This window comes from Triplophysa dalaica, chromosome 1 (assembly GCF_015846415.1).
Source record: "Triplophysa dalaica isolate WHDGS20190420 chromosome 1, ASM1584641v1, whole genome shotgun sequence".
Classification (NCBI taxonomy): Eukaryota; Metazoa; Chordata; class Actinopteri; order Cypriniformes; family Nemacheilidae; genus Triplophysa; species Triplophysa dalaica.
The window spans coordinates 16,336,527-16,353,556 of NC_079542.1; the positions used below are offsets into that span (position 1 = coordinate 16,336,527).

The 17,030-nt window shown below is 37.6% G+C and overlaps 1 protein-coding gene across 9 annotated transcripts in view; it reads left to right on the plus strand.

The window, feature by feature from the left end:
- celf1 (cugbp, Elav-like family member 1) overlaps positions 1-17,030 on the plus strand; it is a 41,845-nt gene that overhangs the window by 7,248 nt on the left and 17,567 nt on the right. For 8 of the 9 annotated variants that reach the window (XM_056744868.1, XM_056744901.1, XM_056744910.1 and 5 more), the window contains exons 2-3: positions 827-869; positions 14,448-14,570. In XM_056744868.1, coding sequence (XP_056600846.1) covers positions 14,467-14,570 — 104 coding nt within the window. In that variant the 5' untranslated portion in view covers positions 827-869; positions 14,448-14,466. The remainder of the gene's footprint in view (positions 1-826; positions 870-14,447; positions 14,571-17,030) is intronic. The other variant, XM_056744938.1, reaches the window with a different exon arrangement.

A 17,030-nucleotide genomic window follows, 5' to 3' on the forward strand; every position in this document is an offset into this window, starting at 1 on the left:
ACGCCTGCGTTGGTGCTTGAAAAGTTGAGAAATGTTCAAATTCTATCCACAAGCAAGGCCAGTGAAGCGATTCTGACGGATCCACAATTCAGTTCGGCAACGCATGACGTTACCCATTCAAAGTAAATGAGATGTGTTGATGCTGACGCTCTGTGTGAATCCAGCGTAAGGCCTGGTAACTGGGGAAATCTGATGTATTTTAATATTTAAAAAAACTATTGTCACCAAATGTAACAACTTACAAAGTTACTAACAAGTAGCCTTTCCATGCCATTCATACTACTGATTTTGAATATTTTTTTGATTAAAACATTTATAATGAAATGCTCTTAACATGCTTTTTTGTCGTTTGATGAGCACTAAAACAGAGAAATTTATTATGCTGCTGTCCCTTTAAGAGCTAGTGCGCACGGATCACATGCTTTTTGTAACATGTCTCTGCCATAGTTAATCTCTTTCATGTCTCTAATAAGCATGGCTCTTTAAGCTAGTGCACCGCTGGTGTAACTTTCATTTTCTTTTAACCTGGTGGTTACTGCAAGAAATGTTATTCGCATGCCGAACCTTCGCATACTCTATACGCAAAGTAACAAAATTCCGATGGCCGCGTACTATTTGAATGACAAAATTTTCGCCAGGCACTCGTTAAAAGAGAACTATACTCCGGGCTTTAGTTAACCTCCGACACGAACAAGCACGATGACAAACGCACTTCACATTAACAAGTGGCTCTGTCTAATGCGCCTGTTAAACTGTTTTGCACTCGCTTATAATTAACACGGGTAGTCATTAATACAATTTAACCATATTACTGTTCTATTTACAGATTGGCGGGAGCAACATTTCAGAAAAGCAAGGCTACAGAGAGGGTAAGTGGTTTTCAATGATGTGATGAGATGTATTACACTCATACTTGTTTTGCAAGACATCTCAATGTCATGTGTGCGAGAGGGAAAGGTAGGTGTGCAAATCATTCCCAAATGACTGCCGCTCAGATGTACATTATTTGACTAGGATCATCCAACAGAAGTGTTCAGCAAGAAAGTAATCTAACTTGTTTGTGAGGTCACAGATCGTTTTCTGTCAGCAGTGTTTCCCATTCATTTATTAGACTATGGGGGCACGCCATAATTAGTTTCCGCCATAGTTTCAAAATATATAATATCTATATATATAATAATATTTTAGGCTACTTCTCAAAACAACATATCATTGTGTTGTCTGTTTCCCATATTGATATTTCATAATTATATATTTTTATTTGACCATTTAAAACCGCTTAATTTATTGTAGAGTTGTTAGCGCTCAGCGCCCCCCTCTCTCTCTCTCTCTCTCACGTTGCATGCAGCGTCACGACAGCACCTCTCTCTCACATGACAGTGAACGAATTAAAGTGTGGTGGTGTTTTCAATATGCGTTCCTCTGTGTACTTGCATTTCCGCAATCGGTCACAGATGTTAATGACAGAGAAGATGGCTGATCAAGTTTATCATGACTTGACTAACGAAAGGTTCACTGAGTTTCCCACACACCTTTTCACACCGGGTGCTGGAAATCCTGATCATTTTTCATGGTGTTTTCAAGGTTTAAAAATTGCTTGGATTCTGGATTAAGGGCTTGAACTGCTTGAAATTGTATTTGCTATTGTAAATGGATATATATCAAATCAGTATGTGCAGTTCACTTTTTAGATAAAATAACTTTAAAGTTCTTGATAAAAAATGCTTGTTTAAATAAAGTCGGAGGGTTTTGCATCTGAATTCTTCATATGGAACAGACAACATGGGAAATTTGCAAACAAAATACAATTCATGGTTAAAACAAAACCAATTTGTCGAATAACTTTATCCAAAATCGGCATAAAGGTCCTTTTCTCCATGGGAAGTGAGCGTTTTTGATCCACGTAAAATGTACACCGCGGCATTGCATGGATCTAAATAGCTCTCTGTTAGAGGGTCCCTGCTCCATGTATCTCTCCTCTAAGGGGTCCTTGCCCAAAAAACATTGAAGACGTTTTAGTTGCAAAAACAAAAGTAAAATAAATAGTGCTTTGCCACTAGTTCACCTCACACACGAACAAGGACGAGCGCACTTCACAAAAACAAGTGGCACTGTCTAATGCACCTGCAAAACTGTATTGTACGTGTGCTACACCATTAAATTTATTCGTTGCACAGACCAATTATTTTCGTAACAAACCTTCTCATCTGGCTGTTCTGCGAGTGTGAGTCTATGAGGACAGAAACACATTAACCTTATCTCCAGAGTTTCTCTGAAAGTTTATTTCACAAGCATTTCACAGTTGAGTCGACCACACTGAGCCCTAACACCTTTCGACAATCTGTCAAAATAAATCCTGTAAACCTGTACGCTCAGATGGAAAAAAAAATGAGTAAACTATTGTATTTGCTATAGATAATTGCAGAACCCTTATGGGAAATTGACTGTAGTATTGTAAAGGAAGATTAAAAAATACTATAGGACTTTTAATGCAGCTTACTATAGCATACAATACCATGGTATCTAGTATCAGTTACAGTATTTTTTTGTGGACAATACATTATTTTCTTATAGTACAGAACTTAGAAAAACGAAAACTAATTTAGGTAAACAAAAAATTGTACATCTTATTTATTTATCTGTATAATTAGTGTCATTTGTCAATTACCTTCCTATTTGTGTGATAAACTGCACTTTTGTTTTTAAAAGATGACAACAGATGTTTTTTACTTGTGCTACAACTGTTCGGTCTGTGCTACCAATTTTTAAACCTCAGTAGCACCAATGCTATATCAATAAAAGTTAACGTACAGCCCTGTCAGATGATGTCGTGTTTATAAATCATATATTGGCTTGTGTTAGGTCAATATTTTATACTCGTTTTATGTCTGACAACTTAACTGAATTCTATTTTCACATATTATCTGTTGCGTTCAAATACAATATAATGTGATAGATCAAAGAGTAGAAGCGAAACCGATTTCAAGTGCCAACAGTAGACCAAAAGCATACGATGATTTGACAAATTTGCGAACTAAATGCCACTGTCTCTCAAAACACTGTCAGGTTTTTAGCTATTTATGAAGTTTTCACTTTTGACCAGAAACCCAATGTTACATTTTATGAGAATCATGTGTTCCTTGGGCTATTAAAGAGCTCTTTAGCTTTTGTGGTTGCTTGCTGGAAGTACAGAGTTGATAACCATTGTCTTCGTCATATTTATCCACAAGCTGTAATACTGCATTGCTTGCTAGATATTTTGCTGATAGTTTTTGATTAAATAGTATGAATAAATTGAGCTTCATGCTTGGGAAGGTCCAAGATTATTTTGCGCCCGCATATTCCATATTTTGCAGTTATTCTAAATGTCTTAAAGGTCCAGTGTGTAAAAACATTGACGGAAATTAATATTACATGCATAATGTCTTCAGAGTTGTATAAAGACCTTGCATAATGAAGCGTTATATTTTTATTACCTTAGAATGAGCTGATTCTATCAACATACACTGCGGGTCCCCTTGCATGGAATTCACCATGTTGTGTCTGAAGTCATACTGCTTTGAAAGCGAGGGGGAGGGGTGGAGTGAGCCTTAGGTTGCAATTTACAGCCTTGCCACTAGATTTTAATGACTGGTCCTTGAAGTTCATGTGTAATTAGAGAGATGCATTTAAAGCATCACGAAACGTCCCCTTTCAGCTACATTCTACCTCACTGTTGTTTTTTGAAAAATACAATTAAAATAGGTCTGAACACTGTGAGAAGAAAAGCCATTAAAAACCGGCAAAGGTTCTGGGATGGTAGACGGGTGCTCCAATCACAAGGCGCTGTCATGAATAATTAGGAGAAATGTCTTCTCATTTGTCAAGAAAACAGTTTCATGAATAATGAGACAGACGTGTCATCACGTCACATTTTTTGACGTTGGCTAATGAGGATTTTAAACCTGGAATGCAAAAGTAGCTCTTAGCTTTTGTGGTGCTTTAAAGAACCTTCTGTTCTATAGCGTTTCTCTCAGAATTGAAGTCAAATGGTTTCCTTGGTTACTTGGTCTCACACACATTTGTACATTGATGATGCTGTGCTGGCCTTTTTTTTGTGGTTGGATTTTTGTCCTGCGTGGCAACACCTCCATTATCTTCAATAACATGCTGGCAATGCTAGCAGGTTCTGTGCTCATGTTGAAGTGTGTATTTGCATAAATACTGACTGAAGAGTATTTAACTTGAGAGTGTAGACAGGCAGGAGGGAGCATGGGTTTGTGAGGGCTCAGCTCAACGTCTTGGGGGTTTATGTCTCCATTACAGGGGGATGGGATGTGTGTCACAGTGCATGCTCTTTCAAGGAGTCATCAATCATCCACAGCTTTACCTTTAAGAGACTCACGAATGGACAAGAATACTTGTATCTGGTCACTGAAATTCATTTTGTACTTAAGATACTTATGCTTGAGGGTAAACATGAACTCTTTAACGTTTGACTTCTGTCAGATTTTGTTGTAGTAAGTTTATACATGTTCTCTGACAGTTGTTGCACCATGGCAGCTGTTAATCGTAACAACGCTCTACAGGAGGCAGTAAGCACATGGAGGTCAGCAGCACCTGTTGGGAACATTCCTGCCTATACTGCTGCTAATGTGGCTAATGAACGCCGTTAAATCCCCAAATAATTATTCCCCCGTTCCATTTTAAACATACATTTATGCATTTGACAGACGCTTTTATCCAAAGCGACTTACATTGCATTGTTCTTAGATACATTTGTTGCATGAATGTAACACATTCTACACATAGTACAGTATTTGCCATAGAATATTGACAAACTTGTGGCGCTGGTGACGTCACAAACTAATTTTAGTGTAATTTAGTTTGTGTTAGCACTAGTGGTGGGCCGTTAACGGCGCTAACGCAGTGAGACTCTTATCGCGCGATAAAAAAATGTTGCCGTTAATCTATTCTCAAAGTTGGGTTGGGAGCTGGGTCTATACTATGCAAGCTATGATGACTTTCACCTTGATATTTTAGCGCGGATGTATACCAGCTTAACTGCACTGTACGGGGCGAGAACGAGATTTTTCAACTCGCGTCATTTGCGGAAGCAGAAGCCGCCTCATCATCTCATAACCAGGGATTCATTCGCGCAATTCGCGCAGCAAGTAGGTCTATTGGCTCTTTGCATTAACATATAAATCACTCGCGCTTGACACGCCATTCGCGTTTGGTCTGAACACAACATAACGTTACTGTGAAATTACCGCATCAAACGTGACGTGCTAACATGGATGCAGCTATGAAGCCGCCGGGTTTTCTTCAGGGAATATTAATTTTTAAGAAGCTTCCCAATAGAAACATCGACAAGACTAAGGTTGTTTGCACCTTGTGCAATGCGGAATTGGTTTAAAAAAAACACTTTCTCTCAACAGGTAGTGGTCTAGCTTTAGTTGAAACCAGTAACTTTGTATTGAGATCTAATGTATTATGGCTCCTGTATGACATATCGCTTGTTGCTCCCTCACTCTTTGTAAATCGCTTTGGATAAAAGCGTCTGCTAAATGACTAAATGTAAATGTACTATAGGAGCTCTTCCAGTCTCAAGTACCACCTAAACGCAAATCATCCCTTAGCTAATGCGGAAGTAAACACAAGTTCATCTTATTGAACATAATTTAATTTTCATCACCAATTATCATAGTAGAACAGCTTTCTCAAGCAGTTTGGAAACAGGAGATGAGCCCCTGGTCTAATGCGCCACCTGGCTTGAGAAACCCCTTCTCAAAGACTTACTTTTAGTCATTATTTGGGTAGCACACATATTCTGAATGCCTTCGGCAGAATTCAAATGAGCCATTTTAATCTAGATTAATCTTGGAATTAATCTAGATTAATCTAGATTAAAAAAATTAATCTATGCCCACCACTAGTTAGCACTTATCTGTTTTTCTTCTACTCGCTTGTCACATTATACTGTATTTAAGGCACAGCCAGCTAAACTCCTTATATGTTACAGGGCTCTCAATTTTTGCTTGCACGTATTTCTCATGCTGATAAATAAGCGATAGCTTATTGAAATGGTGAACTGCTATTTTACTTAGTTTTTGTCTATTTTGCGAGTAAAACTTGTTTTCCAGCTGCATTGAGTCCTTAAAACTAGACGCGGACTAGTGCATACCGAATCCTCTTATTTACACATGTCATCTGGCTGTTCTGCGTATCTGTGTGAATGAACTGCACAGTTTAACGTGCTTCACGCATGATGCTCATGAATTTGTCTGCGTCTGCGCTTTATGAGGACATGAACGCATGAACTTCATCTCCAGAGTTAATCTGAGAGTTTATTTCACAGACATTTTATTTTTTAAGTGAAGAAACAGACATACAAAAAATAAGTGTCTTCCGACAACCTGCCAAAATAAAAGTTCGGTCAACTCTGTATTTTATGTGTACAAATATTATTATTTAAAAGTAAACAAAAAAGAAACTTAAACTAAATGCATCATGCATAAACTGAAGTTGGTTGTTTACCTTTGAAATTATTCTTTCTATTTTTATCAAGGTTTCTTATTATACATTTGTATCATATTGCAATTTGAATGTAAAATGGCAATGTAATGTATTAAATGGGTAAACTTTTCACAGATATTAATGTATGCAATTTCTTCATTAAAATTTTTACTTTTTCTGAAAAGGAAACAAATTAGTTGTTCATTTTAAGAGACCTGTCTTATTTTCTCTTGTATATTTAGTATCGCTCTTTAATAAAGACAAAGTATTTGTTATCCGAATACCCAATTAATCGATGGAAAAATCATAAGAATACTCTATTACTAGAATAATCGATAGCTGCAGCCCTATTTCTATGGCACTTTTGACCACCACTGTCATAATATATTTTTCTGTTCAACCAAACAAAGAAATTTTAACAGGTTTGGAAAAACTAGACATTGAATAATTCATGACAGAATTTTCATTTTTGGGGCGCACTATCCCTTTCAGTTCTTTGCAGAATACTTTATTTTGAAATCGCCTCATATGCACTAGGGATGTGCGCTACAACTAATTTGACAGTCGTTTAAATAAGAGTTTTATAACCATGTAGTCGTCCAGTCTTAAACTAAGAATGGCCCAGAAGGCGGTCCAAAACCTTTGCATAGGGCCTATGTAATAAATTTTGAAGACAAAAGAATGTAGGCTATTAATTGAACTGTGAATATACAACTTAATGTAGCTAAAACTGACATATATGTTCCACTTTGTTACGTTATGATCATTATTATTTCTGCATTTGCTGATACGCCAACCCTGACTGGATCATTTAAGCAGCGGCAAAAAGGTAAAGCGATGAGCATTTGTTTACATTGGCTGGTCTGTGTCTGTGTTTGAAATATGTAGCCTATACAAAATCCATTTTATTTTCTCCTTTAAAGGTGCAGTTTGTAACACTTTTGCAGTAAAATATCCAAAAACCTCTTAGCTAGTGTTATAAATTTTGTTCAGCAGAGTACTTGCAATACCTCAAATGTTTTCAACTACTTGTAAATTGTGAGAAAAAGCCATTTTGCCCATTCCACGTTCCCCTTTGTTACCACCTTTACTGATGTAGAAACCGCATGACAACAGTATCGTGGACAAATGCGGAATAAGTGTCTAACGTCTAGCAAACCATTAACTTGTTTTGAGCGGTCACTTATTTATTTCGCAACAATTATAAAACTTAAGAGGTCATTTCTGCTGCAATTGGCACAAAATAAAGGCATGCTAGATCTAACCATTTTTACATTTCGTTCCTGATACACTTTTATAGACTATTAATAATTATTTTTTCAAACATATGGTTAGGTTTTAAAACGAAACATCTGTCATTTAAAGTATTGTATTTTGAATAATGTTTTCGTGTAAACGACTTTTGTTATCAATGTCGACTAATGGAAGCTTACCGTTTAAACGATTTGTGGATTAGTCTCGCACATCCCTAATATACATTTAGTGAGTTGTTTTTGTCTGCATTATTTTTAATTTGGCCTCATCCAATTTTATACAACACAGTTTAAATGTCCTCAAACTGAGCTTGACTTCCTGTCTGAAAAAGAAAGGGCTGCTGGTGGTCTTAGGGTGGTTTGGCTCTGGGTAGAATAGTCTCTCCAGTTTGGCTTTGAAACCATTGATTCTGCTGATGGCTGGTCACTGTAATGGTCCAAACCCTGTCAAACAGCTTTTAAAAAAACAGGAAATTACCACAAAGCGCACATCACTGCCATATGGTAGAATATTTAAGGAGGCTTTGTAATAATAAACTAAATGCTGATCCTTTTTAAATAAAACTTTAAAACTATCATTAAATAAAACTAAGCACTGTTCGGCAAAAGTAATTTGTTCTCTAATCTGTCTTTAGATAATACTGAGGAACATTAAAGCACACTTTCATTAACCCACTAGCATCTTATGTGTTTAGTGACATAAAATAGCATCTGGTCACAACGGCTGCATTTTTTACTGACAGTTTACTTTGACGTTGAAAGTGGTAACATTTAGCCTAATTCCTTAGTTCAGCATTGCTTTAAGGATTTAAACCTTTATAAATCTAACTTTGATTCAGTAATTTCCGGGAGATTTCCCCTTTTGTGAACAGATCCATATTGTTATGGTAAGATTTGTGTTGCAGTCTTCTGGTACACAGTCGTCTTGCAACAGAGTTAATAAGTTATTGCACTAATAGGAGACTTCATCCGTGATTGATTTCTGCAAACTGGTGTTTCTCTTGGCACAGATGTTCTCTTGTACTTTGAAATGCTGGTGTGTCATTCAAAGCTTTTAAACAACTCCTCTTACACTCAAAACAGCACAGTGAATTAAAATAGGGCATTCCTTCTTTTGTCCTATTGACAAACAAATCAATGAGAGTGATTTGTGGAACTATTAAAGTTTTGCTGTAATGACAGCAGCTGTCTTAGTATCTGCTGTGACGTAACCTTCTGGTTTAGACAGTCAGTGAGCTGCCTGAATAGGTTACAAGTTTATGACCCCTGGCATTCTGAAAGACTCAAAGTAGGGTTTTAGTGAGTATTCAAATACAAGTGTTTTGTAGCCAAACATGGAGTAAAATGATAGGGAAAAGGTGCCCCACAAAACGAATGAGGGGAAGTGTTCATCCAGGCAGTTGCAAGTGTGATGCCAGCTGCAGGGTTGTTCCAGATGCTTGTGCGAAACTCCATTTGTCCACTGCACTGTTTGTCCTGCTACTGTTCCAGAGTCAGGATTGAGTTTTTTTGAGATGAACTGCTGACCATATGCTCTGCCCCCACCCTTCACCCCAAAGGCCTATAACACTGCCTTACATAGACAGGCCATGAATAAGTCACACAGTCACTCGGCAGCTATTAAAACATGGCATGGCCTATGATCTTTTTGGAACATTCAAACTGTTCTTTCAGGGACAGCAGCCACTCATCGCAGAGGTATGACATTGAGTTTCCCAAGGGAACGATAAATTATTGATGTACAGGTTGTCAACTGGCCGCCAATACTCGTCAAGAGATCTCTTTTAGGAATTTCCTGAATTTCCTGCTATGTTGTACAAAGAATTAATATGTTTGGCAAGTTGCTCGGTGAACTTCAGACTTAAATCTGCCTGTCGTCCCCTCATACCCTGCATCTCTGTTAATTTTTTTTTTTTTTGTTAAATTTAGAATTAATGTGTTAGTGCTATGAACACTGATATGTTCTCTACAGTGAGTGCATAATTATAAGTACCTTGGTTTTCTGGTCATATTTTTGATCCGCATATTTACCAAATCTATTTACAAAAATAACTGTGTATATAGTCATTTATAAGTGATATGTTATGGTTAGCAAAGGCTTTAAGTAAAAAAAAATATATATTTAGGTATGCAGAATTATAATTTACTTGTATGAGTCTCTAAAAACATTAAATATTCATGGAAATGTAAAAAAAGCTAAATTTAAGAATACAATAATGCAATGCCAGAAACTGCAACAATGGAGTAGAAAAATGTTCATTGGGTTACCAGTCACACAAAAATGAACAATGAAGAAAACATACAGTTAAACGGCAAAAGAATGAAGACTTAAGATGGATAAGGTGTGAAACCATGTTCACAAACCTGCAGCGTCTTGGACAATGTAGAAAAACTAAAATAATAAAAAATCCCTAACTCAATTTTCATCAAATAAAAACAGCAGGCCTACCTAAATCCAAAGCTTGACTAGTTTTTATTTAATAAAGGAACATGTATATGTGATGTGGGGACAGTCTGGACCCGGTGAACAGTTAGACCCGTGGCAGGAAACACCCTTTCAGAGGGCATGGATGCCCCGGGAATTCAGAGATAACGCCTCTCATTTGCTTTCCACCAGCCAGGATTAATATCCAAAGAAATGTTTTCATTGTTTCCAATAGGGTTTGACAGACTATTTTTACAATGGGATGCCACCAGCAGTCACTTTAACCACTGCTAAAATTCTGATTTATAAACGCAACATCATCGGACAAAATCACGAATACAGTACATCTACATTAAAGAGCATCTATATGCTGTTTGACCTTTCTCGGCAATGTGTTGCTGTATTACAAACGCTTCTTTGATTTTGAATACAAGTGACTGAAATACGAGAACCCGAGGGCTCACGCACACACATGGAGCTCACAGAAAGAGAATGCATGCGAACAGGGAAGATGAGGGCGCTACCCTCGCACCAAACAAGTCGGGAGAGATGGCACGGATGGCAAGCGCTGTTTATCCACTAGTTATTCAATCACAGATACTCTCATTAGCACGGATGGATAAAATATATTTGAATCCAAAAATACTTGCGTGCCCAAGTAAATACATTTTATGGGAAATGCTGGTGTCTTGGCTAAACATAAATCCGATCTGCTATGCCCGTGCAAAATACAAACATTATTTATTACTTATTCATATTTCAAATGTACGTATAAATGAAGGCAGGGAAACCAAGGGTTTGCGTTGTTATCTCCTCCTTTCCAGATCGCACGGGAGGCTTTCTGTGCGAAGCATCCATGAGATACGTTTATGTAAAGGATAAATTGATTACTAGCTCTGAAATTCCCTTGCAGTTGCTCTGCTATTAGTATTGCTTTCCTGAGCTTCATTTCGATGTCGTTTAGACATGTTGGGAAGACCGAGAATGTAACAGCGTGATTTTCGCACATATACATTTAAAACTGTGAGCTTAAGCAAAGCTGGCAGTGACTTCACTTCATTAGAAGGATTAAAGCCCTTACAAAATTTTTCCAGTTTTGTCAAGTGGTTTGCGTAATCGGATTTTAATCCTTCTCTATAACGTTTCGGAGGACATTTATACCTGGTCGCATGTGCCTACATGCTCAGAGTTAACACATGTACAGCATATTTTTCTTTCAACAGACAGAAAACAAAAAAACATGTATGATTTAAAAGTTTTTTAAAAACTTATTATTATTAGTACTATCAATAAAAATATAATATTCTTGTTTAACTTAAAAAAAGAAACATACCTTTTTTTAATTGTTTAACTGATAGTATTAAACGGTCAAAATTTTTACTATGGGTGTGGGTTAATGGTTCAAAGGTCAATATCAACATCCCTTTTTCACACCTTATTGTTCATCTTAATTCATAATTTTGCAGTAAAACACTGTTTTCTTTATCAGTTCGTGTTTGACTGCTAACCCAATGAACATTTTGTTACTTAATTGTTCATGCCTTAATGTTGCAATTTCTAGCATTGCAGTATTGTATTATTATATTGGGCATTTCATATTTTTTTTACTTTTCTGAATATATGAAATGTCTTTTTTTACTCATTATACATGGAAAAAGTTTCTAATAAATCTGCACACCTTAATATAAAACACTTTTCACTTCAAGCATTTGCTAACTATAAATGATACACAATTAATAGTAATTAATGTGGTTAGGAATTGTAAAAATGTGCATGGAAAGAAGTATAAGAAAATCAAAGTTCCTAATAGTTATGCATGCACTTGTTGCTACGGCAGTTGCCGTTCTAGTGAAGCTTTTGTGGATGTTTAAGACCTATTTGAAAAAATCTGTTACTCTGACTTTATCATATGTCGTTGTAGGACAATAAAACTCTGGACTTTGTGCACAATGTACGAAGCAGAAAAGCTCATGCCTGACTCATAAATTCCTCCGAGTGATAAACAGACACTCTCCTTTCAGTAACTCTTTTTAAAATATGCTTCTATGTGTTAAAATATTTCCAGAAAAATGCAAGGTAAATTAATTGGCTTCTATAAATATTGTACTCTTTAATGTACAATAGTGTTGCACGGTGAACCAGTTCTGGAAATGTACCTGTACATGTTAGATTTGAAACGGTTCAATACCAGAATTTTGCTTGTTTTGGTGCTTGAAACAATTCTGTTTCAAAGTTCACCGCTATGCTGAAGTATGCCACAGAAATGACTCTGAACCGGCAACATAGAAGAACAATAATATGAATCATTCTATAAACACTTTTACAACCATTTAAACTGAGACATTCGGAGTGATTTATAAAAAAATTGTCTCTTTCTACTTTTGCAGTGAGAACTTTCGATTGTTTTACAGTGAAACGTATGTTCTGCATTAGGTTTGGGCCGATAGACGATGTCATCGTCCAACATCACGATGTTGGGCTGGCATGGTGGTTCCCCTGCATAACGTAATTTTCGTCATCCGGAGGTTTCGCTGTCGTCCGCACATCCGGTACGCATACAGCTCGACAAAGGTTGACAGCTTGAACTCGTCCATTCGCACTTCTCTGTGGTCGAGTATGATTTGAAAGCTGTGAAATTCGACAGACGAAGCACGTGAACACTAACAGTGAATCGTAATAATGCGCTCACGCTGTGTGTGTGAAAACGACGACCTGAACTGTGCGCGTCCGTGATTGCAGGTGAAAACATCAGTGACATGTGACCCGCGTAGTTAACTAATCACTCACACACACAGCCTACGCTGGTTGGCTCAAGATCTACTCGTCTTTCCACGTGAAATAACAACTGGAAGAAATTCAAAATGTGCAGGTCGTACATTCGCAAATACTTGTTGAAAAGTATGCTTGTCTTGAATAATGGTTTCAAAATGCGATTTGGCGACAAACTGGTGCCCTGAAATATTTTTTTAAATTGTTTTTGAAGATGACCATCTAGCAAATTGATATAACCTCGCCCCGCCCCCTGATGTCATCGTCCATCACGATGTTTCACTGTCAGATGCCAATTTGGTAGATATCCCCCAACCCTATTCACAGGCAGCGATCTGTCTATACATCCTACTTCAATGGCATACATGGCATATAAAACATTATCTCTGTTCCAGACATCTCATTTACCCTACTAATCGTCAAGAAGTTCTCTTTCGCGTCTTGTATATGTTCTTATACTGTCAAATACACATGCTGTCATGTCAAAAACACAAAAGGTTAAGCACAGTCTGTTGTGTTTTAAATGTATATCCACATCAAAAAAGAATTTGCCTTAAAATGACAGTAGCCTAATACGTCGGTGTCGCATATTAAAGCTACTTTGTAGCTTTATTTAAAGTCATTCCATATTTATTTTATAAGGTGAAGACTGTGCAGTCTTTTATTTTGATTGATCATTCAGTTTTCATCTTATATGCTACTGATAAATAGACCTACTTGAAACATTTAATTGTTGTTCACAATTTAATTGTTCATATTTGTGGGTTTATGATAAGTCTCTATAACCAAAGCATTTTTCAGTTATACAATGTAAAAGTGTAAAATTAAAATGGTGCTAATTAAAATAATATATATAATATACATTGAAGCATTAACATCAGTTTCATGCAATCTTACTATATTTTCAAAAAAATTATTTTGGGGCTTGTTATTCATCACCCGTGGTACCGATAATTACCGGTATTAGATTCTGTTACCGTACCAAAGCCACAATTTTAGTATCGAGCCAACCCTAGTCCTAGTGTACAATGATGATTCCATCCAATGAGTGCCTTCCGTCTCTCTTTAAAAGTCCAGTGTGTAATTCTTTTTGGAAGATCTATTGACAGAAATACAATATATTATACATAACTATATCTTCAGAGATGTATAAAGAGCTCCTACAATGAAGCGTTGTGTTTTGATTACCTTAGAATGAGCTATTACTATCTGCATACACCACAGGTCCCCTTGCATATAATTTGCCATGTTCTGTCAGCTGTCTTAATGTTTCGAACGGGAGGGGTGGAGAGAGCGGTTGGTTGCAATTCACAACCTTGCCGATAGATTTCACTGACTGGACCTTTAAATGCTCTGTATTTGTGTTTTCTGTCTGCATTCAGTTTTGCTTTATGCAGTTTTCAATCTGTCTATTCGGTCTGTTGTTCTTTTTCCTTCTATGTGTTTTCCTGCGCGTGTATGTGTCTGATGTGTGTCCTGTGATGTTTGGTGTGTTTCTGTAGCGTTTGACAAAGGCACTGGATGGATAGCATCGACGCTGAAGCCCTCTACCTGACCACAGCGCAGCACGGGCAACCTCAATGCGAGCTTTCCCTTCCTGCTGTGGAAGTATCTGCCCTTGGCGGGTAAGAACCCATACACTTAACCACTTCACCTTTTTTTTGCCCCAGGGGTGTGCAGACACCCTCTACCAACATGCTCTTCCTCAAAGGAAACGGATACTTCAAGCTGGAATGAGAAGAAACTCACTTGCTCTTACTTTGTCATTCTTATGTTGTATGTCACTGTGACTGCAGTGAAAGCCAACAGATGTCACTGCATGGCTAGATGTCATCACATGACCTGTTTGAAAGGGACGCATGCTTGTTTCCTTCTAGGGATGCACCGATACAACTTTTTCCTTTGCCGATCCGGTCCTGATACCTGAATTCTGAGTATCGGCCGATCTTGATCCGATTCTGATCCGATGCTTTCAATTTTTTTTAGCTTTTAATCCTTGAGGATATTTAAATCTACCACTTTCTTTTATTTAAGCATTTTTACTTTTAAAAGTAGGATTTTTTTCAATGTAATTAAGTACTGTATTAAAGGTACAGTTTGTAGAAATTTCCACTAGAGGGCGCACGATCAAAGAAACAACAATCGCGTAGCTTGATGACGCTGTGTAGAAGCGTGGAAGGATTAGATATGTTGTCTTCAACTCCATCGCTGATGGTACCGCTGATACATCAATCAGACGGGAACGAGTAATCATGTTAGCTGAAGAGGTAAAGTAATAAAGTTTTAGAAATGTTGCGTTTGAAATCATTTTGTTTCATTATAATGAATTGGACCCGAGTATTGGAAGGTTTAAAACTAAATTGTAAGTCATAGATGTTACAGTAATTGTCCAATTCGATAGGGTGATAACACTGCTCAGTTTTAAGTGTTCAAATCAATCATAGTAAAATTTATATTCATCATTTGAAATAATGCTAGATGGACCGATGGTACAAACGACTTCCACATCTGTCTACGACAGTGTAACGCGGTTGCTAAGTCAGTAAAGGCGGAAACATTTACATTTAGTCATTTGGCAGACGCTTTTATCCAAAGCGACTTACAGTGCACTTATTACAGGGACAATCCCCCTGGAGCAACATGGAGTAAAGTGTCTTGCTCAAGGACACACTGGTGGTGGCTGCTGGGATCGAACCAGCAACCTTTTGATTTACCAGTTCAGTGGTTTAACCCACTAGACCACCATCTCCTCCAAAGGCCATATGACTCCATTGACAGGCGACTAAACGCCCCCGGTCCACTGTTTAGAATGGCAATTTTCTCAGGATTTAAAAGCTATTGGAAGTACTCAGCTGAAAAAAATGTATAACATTGGCCTAGTGGTTTTGGATATTGTATTGCAAAATTCTTACAAACTGTACCTTTAAAATATAAAAATGTATTTATAAATTATACTGTAGTATGATATATGCTTTAAAATGTGATCTCATAAAGTACAGTGTTTAACAAAAATTATTTTGCAAGAAACTTTACATGTATAAAAGTCCAAGAACAGTAAACTAAGAAGCATATCCTTCTCCATACTGTTTGGTTGTTGTTCTTTGTTGTCTTGCTGTTCTCTCGGATTGTTTGCAATTGAGAATTATTTCCTCCATCATTAATTTGCTGTCTGTGAATGACGGGACTCAGTGCTGCCCTCTGACGGTCTGGTAGAGCATACCTACTCATTTGTACTGCTCATGTGTCAAACTCGGACGTCCACGCTTCCGTGGATCCGTGAAGAGTATGCACAAGAAGCTGTGCAGACATGTTTGTGCTAGAGATGGATGTGGAAAGTCAAGTATACCCACTCCTTAACTTATCATTTCTTCATGGTTTTAGAAAATGACACTTGGTAAAGTTATTAGCTCCATCAATGTTTTGCCTTTAAAACCAGAAAGGTATACCTTGTATGGTTTTGTTTGTTACCCATAACTGCTAGAAAGCCCCTGTTTCATGACCTCAAACAGCAAGTTTTCCCCTCCCTTTCACTGCCCCTCCATGATGGAACAGTCCATCATCCATGGCCGACTGCCGGAACCCAATTGTGTCCAGCTGGGGGCTTCAGCTCAGGGATTACTGGAGTGATGCCTGTCCCTATTCATTCCTGCTGCTCGCTCACGCTTATCAGCATCAATCTGACACTTTATTTATCCAACACTGCACTCGGTTCTGCTTCGCTAAGAGAAACACTCACAAAAAAGTCCCCTGTCATCAGCACTTTTCTTTGTGGGTGTAGGGGTGCAGCATTTAGTGGCCTGTTGGACCTGTCCTAATCCTCAGTCCCAGCCCAGTGACCAGTCCTACGGCCTGTGTTTGTCATCCATCGTTGTCTCTCTCTGCTTCATGTAAATTTAAGTTTTGTGTCTTATCCGATCGGCATCCATGAGGTGTATGCTTCCTTTCTGCTGGCTGTTCCCAATGTCACTTTTTACAAGTTTAGAACCTTGAGGATTTTAATTTGACGGATTATAGCAGTGGCTGTTAAAGTTTGAGGAAGTCTGCGTTTCTGTGTAGTTTTGTTGGCATTCATTTGAGGCGTTTTG